Source organism: Betta splendens, chromosome 24, assembly GCF_900634795.4.
Source record: "Betta splendens chromosome 24, fBetSpl5.4, whole genome shotgun sequence".
NCBI lineage: Eukaryota > Metazoa > Chordata > Actinopteri > Anabantiformes > Osphronemidae > Betta > Betta splendens.
In genome coordinates this window covers 4,857,127-4,875,885 of record NC_040901.2, presented here as the reverse complement: position 1 = coordinate 4,875,885, position 18,759 = coordinate 4,857,127, and the positions used below count along the sequence as shown (strand labels likewise).

The window sequence follows — 18,759 nt, the reverse complement described above, 5'->3', positions numbered from 1 at the left end:
ATGAAAGTGATTTGTACCCGCAGGGGTTCTGCTGGGCTTCGGCCTCTGTACTCGGCCCAACACGTGCTGTAACGCAGCCACAGCTGCATCTGAGGAATCCTTCGACACCTGGTACCGGCACCTTCCTCTCACTCGCTGAAACTTATAATGACAAGGAGTAATTTTAAACCTTCTTTTTCTTGTCGATTGCTGATTTATCTCTGTGGAGTAATTAACGAGCCTCCACCAGAGAGGACTTTATTCTTGCTGTTCTGTTATTGCCTCCTACTGCAATTTGATGATGATTCCTAGGCAGAAAGTCAAAATGAATAAAACATACATCCTCCTTTAATAAGCTAGACATTATATCCATGTCTTTTTTACTGTATATCCTTTAAATCAGTGTATTTAAGTGAGACGGCCACCTCTGTAATAAACATGATGATGCCCAGTCACAGCTACTGTAGATCGTGACTCCAAATGAGTTCTTCCTGCTCACATTGTGACGCAGAATGCACCTTTAAGTTCAGACTGATGGTCTAATGATTACTGAGGTTTTTTCTAGAAGTTTTTCTCCTCAACACTATGAGGAGGTTATTTATAACTAGAAGACTGATCTGAATAAGTCTCATTACAGAATGTCTTTTCACGCGGTTTTCTTTTCATTTTGGAGATATAAATGATCACATCACACTCTGATGAAGCAACTTTACAGATTTGTGACTATTCTATGGCTCTAGTTTAAAGGTATATTACATTTAAGAAGAAAACCAATTGACATTACTCCTCCTGAACTCCTCGGGTAGAAACACTCCTGAAGCAGGATCGATGTGTTTGCATATGTTCTACTGGGTGCTTTTGGATGGACTGGAGAAAGTCAACTGAAGATGACTGCTTTAAATTCAGAGCTGAGCAACACTGACAGTGTTCCCGACGTGTAACAAGTCAGATTACCATCACAGCTATTACAGGAAATTGTCTTGGGCATTTATTCAGATTTGACGCCGACCTGAAATTGCCAACAAATTTATTTTTTGACACTCATGTCAGAAGTTTTAAAAAGGCTCCGTGTGAAAATACAGAGTGTGTTTCAGTAATTTGTTAGGAGGCTATAATTCGCAGGCTTTCTAATATAACAACAAAGATAACACGTTGAGCTGCACTGATGTTTGTATGTTACGCACCGAGTGTGTAAATGTGAATCTGCTCCATCCAAGCCAGTGAAAATATTCCCTCTGTGCTGATATGCACAGAAATGCGGCATGAATGGACAAGAGCGAGGCAGTGTTTTCGGCGGATGCCGTGTTATGCTGTGATGATCTCAGCCTGAAATTGCTGGAACAGACTTTGAAGTGGCTCGGGTTTTTCATCTCCCTCTTTCGCCGTGTCCCTGCCTCCCACATCTGCCGCTATCATAATAACCAGCAATAACCCTCTTTCAGCAATAACCAAGACTTTTACGCCTGTAATGTGGCTTCAATAAATAATGTCATGTTTACCGAGGGGCCGTATTTTACAGCAATTTGGTTTAGAGCCTCCCCTCTTGTTTCACATTCTGGAGTACAGTACGTAATGTGGCGCATTATGCCCACCAGCACCAACATGCATTAACACATTATCATGTGAAAACCCAAATGGCTGCAATGTATTTAGACCGCTTTGCTTTGGTGCACGAAAGAGGACAACGGCTAAAATATTGAATATGAAGTCTTGTCTTGGAATATGCTGCACACACAGCAACGTTTGCTTCCTGTAGATGATATAGTGTAAAGTCTGGAGCACAGTGGCCTTGTAATTGTGGAATAGCAGATGAGTTAGAACCACAGGGACATCGGGATAATCAAGCAAATAGGGCTTTTGGGAGACGATCCAGAACCTGGTGATCCACTCATTTTACAGTATGAGGACCCTGTGCTCGGTGTAGGCCCAACATCAGTGTGCATGTGCATATGCTGGAGTTGGACGGCTTTCTCCGGGCCCCTCTGAAAGCAGCAGCAGCAGCACGAGCACGGGGGCGCGTTTCATTAGTCTGTCAAACTCAATGATATTTAGAGCCCCACACCCTCAGCCAGCGCTGGAAAACTCAATCAGCACTCTGATTTCATAACCCTGCTTGGTGACAGGGCTTATTTTATCGCCCCGCTGATTCATTCTAATAAACGCCGGGCAGCAGCGCTGAAATACAACCCCCCCTCCTCCTCCTCCGTCCTCCATGGGTCGAGCCGCAAAGGGAGGGGGAGGCGAGCAGGGATAAATCAGAATTGTGGGAACTGGAGGGTGCAGATAATCCATTACTGGTTGGGGTGTAGCTAGCGAGCCCGCCACCCCATCACCCCCCGCCCCCCCGCATCCTTTAGCACAAATCAGGAGCCGGGCCCGCGTTGATCTGCGAGGGCTCGGTGGGGCCATTGATTGTGGACGATGCAGGAGGAGAAGACCGATAAATAATCGGAGGCAGTGTGCGGTGGGTGAAGGAAAACAATTATCTGCGGAGGTGGAAAGCACATAAAGTGAAGAATGATAAACACTGTGAAATATGATTGACTCCAAGTGATATATGGGAGTGGAAGGACAGGCGGAGGGGCCTGTGTGCGCTAGATATCCTTGAATGGAATGACTGTGTGCGAGCTGAGGACTTACTCTACTGCCCCGCGCCTAACCACATTTCTCCTGTGTGTGTCTGTGGATGTGTCTCCTCCGCTGCAGACGACGGATGACATAGTTTCGTCGGCGGAGTGCTCCAGCGACGACGAGGACCTGGAGGAATGCGACTCCGGACACGCAGGTGGGATGGGTGTGTCGAGTTGTGCTTGCTCTGGACCTGGTCTATTTCTCCTTATCTTTCTTTGATTTGCTATCAAGGAGCCTCTCCTCTTAGCATCAGGTCCCATGGGAGCTTCAAGTGTAACTTAAAAACAAAAAAACAAAAAAAACAAAAAGAGGCCTTAGAATAAGAGTAGCCACACTAGAGTGAGTGGAAGTTTAAAGAACTCTTTGGAGATGGATGAAAGCAGTGACACACGTCTGCAGGAAGCCACGCTTTCTGTTGAACTGCGAACACTGTAAGTGAAGGCACCGCTCGTGCAGCAGAGTAAAACCTCCCACCTTCCATCTCCGACACAAGTTACACTTAGCTATGGGGCCACTGGTTGCAGACATGATGACGCCGTTGATACTAATTTTGTCCTCTCAGCATTCGGTCGAGAGCAAACTTTCCTCAACAAAGTACAAAATCAGTATCAAGGCCCATGTCGCCTGCACTGATGCTTCAAAATGTATCTGTCCTGTACACGGTTGATCTCCCCCCTGCTGTGCGTGTGTGTGCGTCTCTCTTGACAGAGGATACATTTTGAGATTCTTTCGAGAACAAAGATGCTTTCAGCATAGATACTGTGATATGTAGCAGACTAACTGCAACAGAGCCTCTTCCTCCCTCCTCCTCCTCCTCCTTCTCTTGTCTGTACCTCTGTTTCCTTCGTCGGAGGCTTGCCTTACCTGAAACATTCTAATAGAGAACAGATATCCTCGAATTTCTGTGCGCATCGTCTCTCTCCCCTCCTCCCCTCTACACACACACACACACACACACACACGCGAAACATGTACAGAAACACATATCACTTTGCGATTAGATCAAAGTGAACGACATTCACTCAGTCTGGGGGGAAAAGAAAGAGCGCAGGAAATAAAAGCAGGGATTTGAAATGAGCGGTTATTTTGAGGCGACTTGGGTTTGGACCGGTTCCGGGGCGGCCGTCAATCACGCGTCGGCAGCGGTTAGCACATCAGCTAGCGTGGAATAAAAGCAGCTCCCCGCCGGCTCGGGACGTTTTTATTGCCTCGCTGTCCTTCAACGCGCCATCACAGCCGACCAAGCGGTGCCGCGTTAATCTGGCTAAATGCGCCGAGCATATGTCCACTCTTCACATCTTATAATAAGCCTGAGGCGAAACAATATGTTGCCCCTTTTCTTTGCTGTTTGTGCTCAGAGAGGAGAACAGAGCAGATAATAGGATGCTTATTTATTACCTCAGAGATGAGGTGGTTCTGAGTGCTTAGCGGATCTGCTGCCAGTAATTCCGTAATTCCATCTTCCTCCAATCTGTGGAAGGAACTCATTTACTTTGAAGGCTGTTCACACTGTAGCATCATTTGTCTCCTCGGAATCAGGGCCGTGTTTAGGTTCTTCTACTCATGGCTTTTTGATGTGATGGGGAAACTATTTTCTCTGCGCCTTCACGCAGGATTAGGTGCTTTATCTAGGAGCGCGGCTTCCCTCCCCATCGCCGATATTATTGAAATTGAACGAGCGGATTCTCACACCTCGTGCGTTTCGTTTCCCGTCGCCTTAGACCAATAAAGCCACGAACCCAAGTGTCCCCAAAATTGGAAGAGCGACAAATGTAGCGTACGCCGTTATTCCTGCAGGCGAACACGGTGCCCTCCCCTCATATAGTGGCAGCATACGCAGTCAGACACACTCATACGTACTGTACATTTCACCATGTTGACACAGAAATTCATATTCTCATTCCTTGCCCTGCTTCCAGTCGTATGAACAGCTGCATGACATGACGTTTGTTTATTTGCGTAGCATTTTGTTTTGGTTTTTCTTTCCCTGTGATGCACATATGAACATCTCTCTCCTGTATCGATTTGGACCCAGCTGCTGGGTTGCTCCAGATTTGAGCTTTTGTTTGTTTTTTGGCTTTAAGTTGGGACCGGGGTGGGGCTGTTTTTGTTGTGGTGCTTGTTTTCTTTTCTGTATTTCCGTTTGGTCGTTTCTTTGGTGTCCTCATCATCCGCCGTCCATCCTCCAAGCAAGGATAGAGCCGCTCCTCCCGTTTTTGCCTCATCTTGTGCCGCATGAACTTTTGGTGGTTGGAAAATTCAAAGTTCTCCTCCTCTTCATCAAGTTTGTGTTTTTATTTGTTAGTTGTTTTTTTTTTTTTTGGGTTTGTTCATTTTTTATGCCATATGGCTTCTAAAAAAACCCACCCCCCCTCCTCATTTTCGATACAACGTAGGGAAATGAACGGCAACAAAATCTTTTCTTGCCATCATCCTTTTTTTGGCCTTGTGCAGGCAACCCCATTCTGTCTCAAGAAAGTTGTGTGTGAAAGAATGACTCCCTGTCTTCCCTCCCGAGCGTAAAGCCCCTCCATCCCAACTCACCCACCCTCTTTCTTTCAGCCTTTCTGCATATACATGTCTGTTTGATTGCAGATGGCATAAAAAGACTTTTATTGCCACAAAGTATATCTGTTTTTCTATTCTATCTGTTGCTCCAAGTAGAAGGCATGCACACTGTACTGGACTGTACCGCAGCTCTATAGACTAACTGACCCCCCCCCCTCCTCCTCCCCACACTCCTTCTGCTTCTGCATGGATATGATTGGCATCCATTTTGTCTCCTGCTTCTTTTCCACCCATAAGTGTCAGGCAAAACCCCCCGCTGGCTTTTACTACATGTCAGTGTGTGTGTTTGGGGCCACAGCGGTGGACCTGGACCTCCGCTGTTCCCCGCTGCAGCGGCGTCCCGTGTCCGTGCTTGTGCCTGCTGTCTCTGTCCGTGCCCCGTCTGCGTCTGCCCGTGTGGTGTCTGCTGGATGTGATGGTCCCGTGGTCGTGGTGTCCGTGTGTGTGTAACTGAACCGTTGAGCCTTAACCAACCCCCCCCCCCCCCCCCCCCCCCCCCCTTTGTCCCGTGCGAGTTCCACAAGAGCGCAAAGGAGCCGTGTGCAGCGATCGCTCCGAATGAGAGGAGGCTCTGCACACGTTTACGGGTCTGGTGACTAAATTGGCTGAAATAGTCCAAAAGCAGTTCAGTTCAAACTTCTACCTGAAAACATCTGAAGAAGCACGACAGATGCTCGATTTAGAGAACAGAAAATACGGAGCCAATTTGTGTTTTAATTTCACAGTAATTAACAGTGTCAGCAGCTTGTCATTAGCATGTAATCGGAGCAATTTTGTGATTAATGTAATGTAATTATATTGTAATAATTGACGCAGATGATTCACATAAACACACAAACTGAACCTTCGAGTTTCTTTAAATCTTTTAAGACATAAGACCTGGATAATCTTTCATTTCAAATTAGACAAATTATTACGATGACTCAGCAGTTCTAAAAATGCACACGCGGTGATGCAGCAGGCCTCAGCGCAGGGCGATTTATTTCTCACAATACGGCTTCCGTTGGGAAGGTGTATTACACATGGACAGTGTATCATGAAAAGTATGGGCAACACATTCAAACTGTCCTCGTCCCCTCAGCTCAGTTTCAGCTTTATGTCCAGGTAAATCACCGTCTGGGTTCAGTCTCGCAGCTCCTGCCGGCATCCTTTCTACAAAGCGGCCTGTCTCCTGCATCACTAGACGTGATGGTGAACACGGCTGAGCAGATAAAGAGCCACGTAGCTGCGGTTCTCCATCTGCTACATGTAGGTGACACATTAGAAAGCTTTGTCCCTGCGTTACGTACAGTACGACTTGTTTTAAGTTGCCCAAGTGGCAAAACACACACCCATCAATCGAACCTTGGCGTGCTGTAACACATCAGACTACTTCCTGCTTTGTCAATGATCATAAACATGCAGGTAGGTCCTATTTATCTCATCATACAATAGTTGGATGAAGAAAATGCATTCTGTATATGCTCAGCACAGAATGAAGTTCTAGCGATGGATCACTGAGTTTCAAGCACCACTGGATTAGCCGTCATTGAACACAGGCCCGTTTAGTTTAAAGGTCACTGGCTGATACACGAGTGCAGAGGTCCCGCCTAATAGCTGTAGAGCAAATGGAGCAGGTGACGGGGGTGCACGTACTGTATGTGGATCACCACAGATCCCTGGGAACTAGCGAACGCTCCACAGGTAGTTCCGATGTTCTTACAGGGAAGAACGCTCACCGTTGCACCCAGAACATCATCCAACTTTTAGGATGGAAATGAACGCCCATCGCCGAGGAAGGGTTCTACTTTTAGCCGGCGTGTGCACAGGCGAGATAAGATAATTTAACGGCCGGGTAAAGTGCTCTGCTTTTTAGGCTACATGTTTCTAAAAGGCTCAGCTGCTGCACAGAGCACCAGTATAATCCCTGGCATGTCCTTTTAAGTTTGTCCTCCCTGAGACTGTTTGTGTCGCTGGCTCTCTGGTAATCAGCTTCCTACCTGTAGTGCTGGACTTGAATGAATCTGCCACAGCAGGTCTCTGGGCACAATACGCACGGATACAATGGGATTTCAGGGCCCCAAACTACTGACTCACCCACAATTTGCACTGTTGAAATCCCATTGACTCACTTTCGTCCGCGGTAGGTGCTGCGGCACCGGCTTTCCGCTTTTGTGGCGTTGTCAAATCCCTGACACATCGCTGGGATTCATCTCCATTCGGTAGCCTCAGCAAAGGCGGGATGGACACGGGGATCAGGCCGCAGGAGGGACGAGACGAGACGAGCAATGAGAAAGTGCTGTTCAGAGATTTCTGCATCTGGAGCCTTCAAGCTGCTGAGGTAGTCGGTTAATCAGGTGTTTAGTCGTGACTGTATTTACCTGCAGCTGTGTCTTTCACACTCAGTCTGTGGAATGCTCTGACTTCGGCCGAGTTCCGCGCATCGATGCAGAGGCCGCTCGGTGGAGAAACACTTGTCATGCTGCCGTCCTGACCCCCGTTTTGAGTGTAACTGGCTGTGGGGGTAGCGGAGTGGAGAATTATTTGCCAGGGAAGAGGCGGCTTAGAATGAAATCCCCCTCCATCTTGACGCGTGTGGAAAACAAACGCAGTCTGGTTAAGCAAACCCATTAGCAACCACAGCGTTTGTCTGCTTGGAGGAAAGGCAGCACGAGGAGCGGCGCCCGTGCAAAAGCTTACACAGGATTAAAGTGTTTACCAAAACATCAAGGTCCTGTGCACTGACTTGACTGGAGCCCCTTAACTGCAGCGGTTCCCCTCCCATCCAAGAGCTCTGTTGATACAGCGCTAAGCTAACAGTCGCCACAAACTGTTAGCCAGGAAGGATGTAAACAAGGGCGGAGTCGGGTAAATAAGGATGGAATCATCTGTAATGGGCTCGTGCTGTTTATTCAAGGAGGCGACGGGTTCGGTTTCATTAACTGCGTGCACGCATTCATCTAACGGAAAGCCGCTCGGCGCGTCGCGCTTGGACGCTCGCGCTCGACTCGTCGCCGTTGATAGCGTCGCGACAGGCGCCGCATTCCCTGCAAAAAAGCGCCCGGGCTCAAACGAATGAGGCTCCTGTAGCTGATACGCGAAGACAAATGTGCCTCTCACATCTCCTTAAAGTCACCAGAGGCACAAATGAACCCCCGTGACCTCTTGTGGAACTCCTTCCCAAACGTGGTGTTTATCTGTCAAAGGAAGGCTGTTGGTTATGTGCATAACAAAAAGCATATAGACGTGTAATAAGCAGCAGCTCGTTAATTACCCCTCCACGCCCCCGTCTGATTAATTAGCACTAGTGCTGGGACTAAATACCACCTAATGTTGGTTATATATCACCCATGGTGCACCTCTCTCCCTGTTAGTGGCTGACGAATGGTTTATTTGCCTGAGAGAACATCCCACAGCCCTTTGGTGGCAGTGATCCTTCACTGACCTTTGACCCCTCCCCCCTCCCCTGACCCCTGGCTTGCTGTATTGTTATTGTATATTACTCTCCCTAAATGCAACTTACTTAAGCATGCATTAACCCAACTTACAGTGGAGGGACTGAAATCCAAAATGAGACCATGTCTGATTTTACCTCTCTGTCTCTGACGTACATCCAGATCGCACGCCCTGCCCTGTGTTTGATAATACTAACAAGAGAAATGTATCAAAGTAACTAATAATAAAGTCTTTATTATTAGTTAAGTGAAGGTGGTGACACTTTGCCTATAAACTGTCCCCCTCCCTCTTTGTCTGCCTCGGTGTGTGCTTTCTGGTTGTTCATCTGTGATAATGTGAGAAATCTGATGCCTTTTTTTCTTGCTTGCCAAATCTGTTTATAATTTTGTCTTTTTTGTACATATATGTAAATACACATATATGTGTGATCTCTGTTTCCTTCTGAAAAAAATGTTCCAATTTTAACTGCCAATTTGCTAAGAATCACTACTGCCAATGTTTTCATGTTTTACTTTCCCTAATTAGAATGAAGCTTCCTCTTTTCTCTATGAATTCATTGCTTCTTCCTAAAACGCTTTTCAAATTGGGTGTCAAAACCACGGCAGCTGCATTGGGAGCTCAAATTCATGTCCTCATAGAGAAAAAAGCGAAGCCACCTCCAAAGTGGACCCTCATCAGTATCTGTCAGAACTGTTTCTATGCTGATCTAATATTGTCCTGTTATTGAAGCTACCTCTTATTGAAATTTGGATTGGATCCACGAGCGACTCGATTAATTTTGTGCATGGCAAAGAAGTTGCAGCTTAGGGTTTGTAAAACTGTCAGTGTTGAGAGTGCTGTTCTCTTTTGTAGATGGGCATGTATATGCTCATTGTTTGTATATCCCCATCCCTTCCTTACAGCCAAAAGCTCTAATGCCGCCCGACCGCTTCGTGCCGCCTTTACATGGACATGGCAACTGATGTACACGTTCACCCCCATCTATGTCATTTCCTTCCTAGTATGTTCATAGGTCCCACCCCGTCTCACCCCCCCCCCCCTCGACCCCCTTTAGCTAGAGATCCTGAGATGTACAGTCATTCGTTTGTTCATTACCGATGAACAAGTTAAAGTTAAAAATAATTTTAAAAAAAGAAGACGAAGAAAAGAAAAGCAGTCGTCTAATCAGGCTGTAGATATTTATGGAGAGACTTATCTATCAAAGCAAGGATAATAGATATACAGTTTTCTTTTTCTACAAAATTAAAAGACTTTTAGAAAAACTAAAAAAAAAGAATATCTCCTGAACAGAATGGTGAAGATTATTTTTCATGTCATGATGTGTGGATGTATGTGTTGTTGCCTCCCTGTGCCATCCTGTCTAAAAAGAGAAATATATACTAAATAATCAGAAACTGTTAAAAAGAAACTAACCTATTGTCCAAAGGCATTCTTACACAACTTTCTTTTGTAAATTTTTTTTTCTTCCTGCCAAAATCATGCGGGCAATTTGTTGATGTAAGTTGACAAATCTGATGCTATGCTTTGTTCCTTTTGAAAACTGTTTCTTTCATTTTCTTCTTTGTAGGCTTTTATGATTTTCTGAGCTGACTTTGTTTTACTTCTTACTAATCCCTTTCTGGATAGCTCTATCTGTGGCTTTACTTTGTGAATGTTTCTACGATGTTTGCTCTAACTCTGAACTCTCTTTGCAATGCCTTTAATTATGATTTTCAGTATTCCTTTGTTTTGATTGTGTTCGTTTCCTTTATTGTTCCAAAAGGTTTGCATCTCTTTCTAGTGCCCTGTTTGTGAGCCTTTGCAATGTACAAACAAACCACTTTGGCAAGAGGATAAGGAGCTTCAATGAGCATCTGAATGTTTCGAGCTCTTTTTTGAACCATGGGATTAACCAGTAATACACAGGTTGTTTGAAAATAGACGCATATGGTCCTGATGAACGAGAGACCACAAGCTGTTACGATCAAGATTCGTCCGTAAGCGACGCAAACCAGCAAACATTCAGGTGCTGTTGAGCTGCCCGGTGACTTTGTGCCATTGTGGGAACTGTAGGGGTCAAAAGGCACGAGGCTGGGGGCCACTAGGGGAGCCCAGTGATGCGGAGGGGGGGGGTGTCATGACCACTTAGAAGCTGGGGGTCTTTGGCTGTGAGCTCCCTCGTTAGATCCGTGCGTGATGTCATCGGAGGCTGTCATTACAGCGTTCTGACTCAGCAGTATTTGTTCGCACGTGTAGGTTGAGTGGTGGTGGGTTAAAGAAAGCATCTCTTCAGCAGCAGCTACACTATGAAACATCTGAGAAACACTTTCTCATTTCAGCCTTGGTTAACTCGCTTTCGGCCCCACTGGCTCACACTCGAGTTGCAAACAAACGTTAATGCCCCGCGCTTGGTTTCATCCGCCGAGCGCATCTTTTAGCGCTCAGTCTATGAACAGCGTGATAAAGGGTTTGATAAATGCATCAAGCCTCTTAAAAAAAGCCCAGGCTGGTGATTTATGAGGAGAAATATACATAGGCGCACTTTCTGTAGGCACTCATGGAGGGTATGAGGAGCAGTGCAGCACAGAAGAGCAGGATGCTGCTCAGCAGTGGAGTCTAGTGCAGCGCTAACATGCAGGACGTGAAGGAGTTAACGTGAGCAGTCAGTTTCATGTGGCCCACCCTTGTGCATCCCTCAAAGCCTTTTGATGCAATGTATACTTTATTTATGGCTGTTGTTTTCTTTCAGTTTGGGTCTTGTTTTGTTCTGAGTTCCATTGTTTATGCACTGGTACAGTACTTTTCGGTTCTTTTCTCTCTTTGTTTCTCCTCAGTTCCTTTTCTCCCTTCGTTGAGCTTTGCTTTTTACGTTCTTCGGTTACCGGTTCCTTTGCTGTGTGCCTGCGTTGGGGCTTCGCTTGCCCCCCCGACTGACTGGTTTCTCTCTGTTTCCCTTTGCAGGAGGGGAGCTAGTGATCCCCGTGCTAGTCGAGGACCCCATAGACATCCCTTCTGTATCCACTCGTTCTCCCTTCATTCCCCTCCCCCCAACCCTCCGCCCCGTCCTCACCATTATTGAGACCACCAAAGAATCCTTGGCCATGGCCACTGAGGCGGGGGTACCTTGCTTGTCGGACCGAGGCAGCGATGATTGTGATGATGGTGATGGTGGTGATGATGGTGATGGTGATGATGATGATGATGGCATGGTGATTTCGGGGTTTGGCTCTGGCGAAGCTTTCGACTCTAGCCTGCCCCCGACTGACGATGAAGATTTTTACACCACCTTCTCCCTGGTAACAGATAAGATCTTGACCACATCGGCCTATGAAGGCGGCTACAAAGCCCTCGCGCCCAAGTGGGAGGCCAAGGACTTGAGGCCTAGCAAAGCCTCTGAGGCAGGTAGGACTACACCCACCTCGCCTCTGCCCGACCCCCGGGGCACGCCGGCGGCGGCGGTCCCCTCGGACACGCCCCCCAAGCTGCCCGCCGGGAAAATGAACAACCGCGAGGTAAAACCCCCGCAGCCGGACATAGTCCTGCTGCCGCTGCCCACGTCCGTGGATCTGGACGGCACCAAGCCGCGGGGCCCCTTCATCACCTCGCCCATGCTGCGCACGGTGCCCGCCGCCCTGCCCACCGTGCCGGGCGTGGTGCGGCGGGTGCCCCCCGGGGCCTCGGAGGTGGTCCGGGAGTCCAGCAGCACCACGGGCATGGTGGTGGGCATCGTCTCGGCCGCCGCCCTCTGCATCCTCATCCTCCTCTACGCCATGTACAAGTACAGGAACAGGGACGAGGGCTCCTACCAGGTGGACGAGACGCGCAACTACATCAGCAACTCGGCGCAAACCAACGGCGCCGTGGTGAAGGATAAAGTGCCCAGTGGCGGCGCCAAAGGCAGCGCGGGTAGCAAGAGACCGAAAGACAAGGACAAGGAGTACTATGTATAGAAGTCAAGTCATTTCCCAACGTCTAAAAAATGAAACTGTTTGGAGAAACATTTTGACAGTACCATATTGGCAACTGTGATTGAAAAATGATCCAGTCTCTTGAGAACTCAAGACTTAGTGAGTCACTGACACACTGACTAAAGACCTTGGCTTATGGAAGCACACTTACTATTGTAAGCATTACAGAGAGACAATGCAGTTGGACTTCGCCGGGACTCAGCGAGGACCTTTTTGACGAGTCCCGGCCGGAGACGCTCAGCTGCGTGAACAACACCACCACGACACGCACCCGGCCCCGAGTGTCTGTCGGGAGGCGCGTGGTCCGACCTTGTCCATTGTAACCCTGTAAAATACGATCACTGTCATTTCGGCCATTCTGAGCATGCATGTGAGGTGTATGTGACGTGGTGCTGGCATCTGTGTAAGTGAGGGACCTCAAGAAACTATGATTGTCGGGCAAGTTGGAAGTCAGAAAATGATTTCGCATTGAGCAGTTTCATTCAATGTAGCTGTCATGGATGCGATATGAGGTAAAGTATATGTGTACTTACTGTTTGTTTAGTTTCTGTTTTTGTTTGTTTTTTTATTTATTCGTTGAATTCAGGCCTTTTATTTTGAAGGATGATGTCCAGTCGGGCTTGATTAGGCCACGCTCAGTGTCCGCTCAGCAGGATGTGATACAGTAATGTATCTCAATATTTTTCTCCCCCCTCCCTCGTGTCTCTCTTAAGGATTGGAGTATCCGAGTCTTAGACGGTGTCCAAGCGTGCAAAAGTGGCTCCGCCAGGCAAATTGCACAATATATTGTTATTTTTCAGAAATTCGACCCTCTGACAGCATTTTCCTTTTGTTTCATTTCAGGTTGTCAGGGTTTTTTTTTTTTGTTTTTCACATGTCATGGGATGCTGCGGTAAAATGCATAACAATTTGCATCTGGTGGATATTTAATTGTAATCTTAAAATGAAAAAAACAACAACAACCACAAGCTAAAGACTTACTCCAGTGTGAACAAGTGTGATTCTATCTGTGTCACAGACGACTGTGTCAAAAACAGCAAATATGTTTACATATTTTATTACATCATAGCCGTTGTGCTTTGCAGGTCAATATTGTACAGACGATTCAAGGTTCTGTTCAATTTTCTAAATCCTCTTCTTGTATAGACAGACCGTTTGATTAGACTTTTCTGCTGTAGCAACATGACAACAAGAACCGTTTGTATTCTTTTGCCGGGAACTGGAGATAAAGGAAAACGATAAGCACAGGAGCATTTGTTGAGGCGGGAGCAAATGTTGTTAGATTAGACGTCTGGTCTCTCTAGATGCTGTTTCTCTTCAGTCGCATGAATATTTGACCACGGGAAGCTGTCAGTCGAACAGGAAGCACCTCCCTCAGATCTTGTATTAGAGACCCCTTCATGTTCTGGAATTACTTTCATCATGTTATTTATTTTTTTATTGGAAATTTAAAAAACAGAACAACAGAATAAATACGGACTGTGATGGATTTGGAGATCTGTTGCTAGCACCTTACTGACTTACTGGTGGGTTCTTTTGTTTCTCCTCCTTTTTTGTAAACCGTGATGTCAGTGTTCTCGTCTGCTCGTCTCTTTGCTTTTTGATTGTTTTTTCCGTTATCGTGTAGCTTTATTTCACGTCTCATTTTTATGACATCATCTTCCGGCAATGTGTTGTTTTTTTTTATGTTTATTATTTAGTGCTGAAGTTATTTCATCCTCCATCCATGCAGAATCAGTGTATGTTCACTTTGATTTTTTGTGTTGGTACTTGGCTCTTTTCAACCGGTTATTTATTACTGTCGTATGCTCTTTGACTCCAAACAATTCCCAGAAATAAAAAAAATGTTGTTCCCAAACTTTTTTTGGGCGTTGTTCAGCAGGAGGCCGTCACTCAACCATCTCCTCGACGCTGCGAGGAGATAGATTCCATTAACGGCGAAGACTATTCACCGAAGCCACGATTTCTTATCCATTCGCTATCACTTCAGTGATTTTCCTTTTATACCAAAAAGTGGTATCATTTCCATTCAGATGAAGTCCGGCGAAGAGTAGCACAACACTATCATTTACCTATAGACGATTATGCAAATTCACACACTGTTCATTGGTGCAACAAGAGGAAAGAGAAGCGAGAGGAGAGAGCGGTTATTAGAGCGTCCGGAGTCTTCACGGCAGCAGGGGAGCGGCTCTGGGGTTCTTGAGTCGGGCTTTTGTGAAAGTGCAAGGCCAAATGGAATTCTCCGCCACCATACGGCTGCACATGAGGCGGCAGCGCCCGCTTTCCCGGCTCGTTTTTACGCCGTCCATATTTCGCGCAAATGGGCCTTCTCACGGCCGGTCATTAGCTGCAATAGCCCATTGATGTAGGATATCAGTAGTGAGTAGAACCAGCGCACAATGACTACATATTAACTCATTCATTCTGCCACAGGCAGTCGGAACAAGGAGGCCAGTAGGGATTCGTTCCACTGAGGGACTTTTTACATTTTTCACCAAGAACGTGTGGGAATTTGTTCTGTATAAGTCAACACAATAGAAAGTGAAGGCTGCCTTATTTGCTTTAAGAAGCAATGACATTTAATCCACGCATTTTAAAGCAAGAAAAAGGAAAAATGAGGAAAGCAGTAGCTACATACATGTAGGCAGTGGAAACAATGAGCTTAGCAGCGATGGGAGGGTTTTAGCTCTGTTTGTTTCCTTAACTTTCTTTGTTTTCTGCCACTGTTTTTTAGCCAAATAATGTGGATAAGTGGAAAGTTTTAAAAGATTTTAGCTCTGCTTTACATCTATTAAGTATTTCAGAGAAAATCAGGCATTTTCAGGAATGTGAAGCTGCCGTTTGTCATTGCTGGTTAGTTGTTTTTTTTTAAATCCGACTGCCCTTTTTTTTTTTTTTTTTGAAAGCGCTCAGTATTTATCTGGCTATTGTAAATTGTGCCTGAAGTCACACCGTGTGATGGAACTTCTCTAACGATCGCTCCAACGTCAGACCTGATTTACAATCGGGGGGCATCTGTCAGAGACACTTAGTTTAATTCACCTAAAAATATGAATCGGTAAGAAGGGCAACAACCAGGCAGCACCAAAGCTCTAAAATACAACTACCCTCTGCAAATTTCATGACACTGCCATAAAAAATAAATGTCCTTCTCTGTGATCCATGAGACAAAGATTAAATTTAGAGAGAAATTCTTTGGAGACCTAATTGTGGCAATAAAACAAAGAACCATCAGGGAAGATAAATGCAGCATAACACGACGCTGAACAGCAGAATATTTCTCCCAATAGCAAAATAAATAAATGTGATTAAAAGGCCGATTGTCATTAAGTTCCCAAATAGAACCCGTGTGGTGCTGAGTCGGCCTAAAACGTCTCCTGCAAAACGCTGCGAGGCGACTGTGAGGTATCGCCGTCCTCCCAGCCATTAGTCACATTCACATCCACACCAGCAGGGTGCCTGCACAGGAAGCGCGTCCACTTGATATGCACAAGCCATTCGCTCGCACAGTTGTCGGCTGACAAAGTTTATTGATTAGATTTTATGTGTGGCAGCGACTTTTCCTTTTAGTCAAATTAGGAGAAGTAGATTACATCAGTCCCACTGATGTCGGCTGGATAATTCATATCTTAATTGACAGGAAAACAATTTACATCTGCTAATGGCTTTTCTGTGTGCATTTGGCTGCATTCGCTCCAGTATAGAGTCTGTGGAAACCTGAGCCGGCTGCATTTAAAGGCTGACAGTTGACCTTCCATAGAGTTTAACTAACGAGCTGCTTAATCACGCTTAAAGGCTTTATGGCACCGTTTTCTTCCCAAATAAACGTTGCCTCCATCCAGCTACAGCCTGTTTGTGTTGCTCCCGACACTGAATGCTGTAAATCGCCTCTCCTCATTGTAGATGGCACGTTGTGGGTGCAGCGGCGATCGCGCATCCCGGTGGAGCATCAGTGGGGAGAGTCAGGTGTGAGCGGGCGAGCGAGCCTCGCTCACTCCCTCTCATTCTTCCGCTCCAAAGCTTTTAGTTAGCTCCTCGGCTCTAATTAACTGCCAAGATATGAATGCGCTAATCTGAGCTCTAAATCTTCACTTCTACTGACAAAACCTTTTACAGGCTGTCACAGCTGCATGATAAACAGCGGGGCTGGTGTCTGGCTCAGTGGCCAGACTGCCATCTAGGGACCAGGTCTGGCAGCTCACCACGTTAGCGCATGTGTCGGCTGCATCACAGCATGTGCACTAAAAGGTAAATATGCACAAATGTAATGCATTATATGTTGTATTTTAATATTATACAGTATTTCTGGCATCAGAGTCATTTCACCACAGGTGGATAATCAGTCAGAGCTGCCGTATGCAGGAGCAGAAGGCGGCAGGAAGTGGTTCCTGTTGCTGTGCTGTCAGCGGCATCAACAGGCCTGTGAGGGATCAGGCAGAGCGAGCGTGATGCAGGCGGCGTGTGCATGAGTACGCGGCTGCACAATTACACCGAATGTCTCTGTCTCCATCTGTATGTGTCAGTGGGTGATGTTCAGAGCGGCGTGAGCGTGCGTGTCTGTGTGTGTTGTACCTGCTACCCAGGGAGACGGGCCTCCCATCCAAGCCTGACAGTGTGATTGGATCCGGGGAGAATCCCAATGAAGCAGTGAGCACCTCGGCGGCAGCCCGGCGCCGCTCAGGCCAGGAGGAGAGCGAGGCGAGATGGGGAAAAGGTGCATGAACTGCAGACCGGTCCAGCTGCTGTGAAGGTGACTGCAGCAAAGCAGGGGTGGAGAACACACAAACCACAGCACCAGGAGGCTTGAGCCCACAGTCCTTGTTAAATTCTTGGCAAATAAGGTCAAGGTTCACATTCAATTACCTGCATTACATTATTTAAAGCTAAGATGAAGCCAAATAATAGTGGGTCACAACGGGTCACTTACTTAATAAGGCGACTTGAAATGACTTCTACAGCCTCGTCAACTGACCCCGCGTAATCTATTCATTAAATTATGAAGGGAAACTCAACTCTCATATCACATCTTGTTCCATTATTTCTTTCACCTACTAGTAATAATACAGATTTACCCATTCATGCGTTTAATTAAATTAAACACTTTGTGCACTAATCTGAACACAGTTTACATAAAGGTGAGTTATCTGCGCCGCTATGAAGCCATGTAGGGATGAGATAAAGCCGCCTTTAATATTTATTGTGCATATCGGTGATCTGGCTGCGAATGCAATTCAGGTTATTACAGCATCAGTGCTTCAGAGAACAAACTTCTAACTCCGTGCGTTGGTTAGAAGTTGGCGTTCGCTGCCGACCTCGTTCACGCTACAACCGCTATTATTTCAAGTAAGCATTAATGTCCGTGCAGCTGTAATTGGCCCGGCTTAATTGAAACGCGGCGCTTATTCCATGATGTGAACCGGTTTTTCTTGTTCCTGTCGGGTTCCCATCGTGCAGCACGTTGTAGAATCCAGCTCGGAGAATCAGTGCACTATGAGAAAAGTACAATAAGCTAATTGGAACTGTACACGGGGGGGGGGGGGGGGGTCACAGAGAGCGCAGAGCAGGCTGTGGCAGGTGAGAGTCAGCGTCGCTCTCCTCCATCTGCACACATTCCTGCCATGCAGCCAGTGGTAAATGGGAAATAAGTGGCAGTTAATATGGGGCCGGGTCGCAGCGGTCGCCGTCTGCTCGCCGTGAGGTCACGCGGGCACACGCCGTGACATTTAGCACAGGCCGCTCGCGAGCGATGACACTGGAGCGCGAGGCGCCATCAGCGGCTAAATGGCCGCCGCTCCGCGCCTGCCTGCCATCAAACATGGAAATCACCCCCGCGACCGCTGCATACTTCACTTCCGCTTCGTCTTGTTTTAAAACGGGTTATAAATACGAATGGCTCCACAACAGTTGCAGGGCGAAACGGCGGGTTTTTATCTCCGCTCGGGAGAAAATGAGCCTCGACCGCCGCAGACCCGCTCAGTCTCAGCCTCCGGGCTCAGGCCGAGCACGGCCGCCTGATTGAATGGGTTTGTAATGCAAGCCAAATAGGTTTGTTCTAATGGGAATGAGCCCCGGCGACGGCTGCAGAGGCTCAGCCCAGCGCCGCTCTCACACGGCGGCGTCTTTAAAAGGGGTCATTTTCACCGAGCCGTAGATTCTGGACGTAACCGCATTCACGGAGACGTTTGTTTGTTCTCGTTGC

At 46.9% G+C, this 18,759-nt stretch overlaps 1 protein-coding gene across 22 annotated transcripts in view; it reads left to right on the top strand.

The window, feature by feature from the left end:
* The window catches only part of nrxn3b (neurexin 3b), a 202,895-nt gene extending 188,840 nt beyond the window's left edge, over positions 1-14,055 (top strand). For 16 of the 22 annotated variants that reach the window (XM_029140715.3, XM_029140704.3, XM_029140701.3 and 13 more), the window contains 2 exons: positions 2,686-2,764; positions 11,554-14,055. In XM_029140715.3, the coding sequence (XP_028996548.1) occupies positions 2,686-2,764; positions 11,554-12,542 (1,068 nt within the window). In that variant the 3' untranslated portion in view covers positions 12,543-14,055. Of the gene's footprint in view, positions 1-2,685; positions 2,765-9,515; positions 9,890-11,553 lie in introns of those variants that run through there. The other 6 variants (XM_029140711.3, XM_029140706.3, XM_029140710.3 and 3 more) reach the window with 2 other exon arrangements.
* The last annotated feature ends 4,704 nt before the right edge of the window (positions 14,056-18,759 follow it).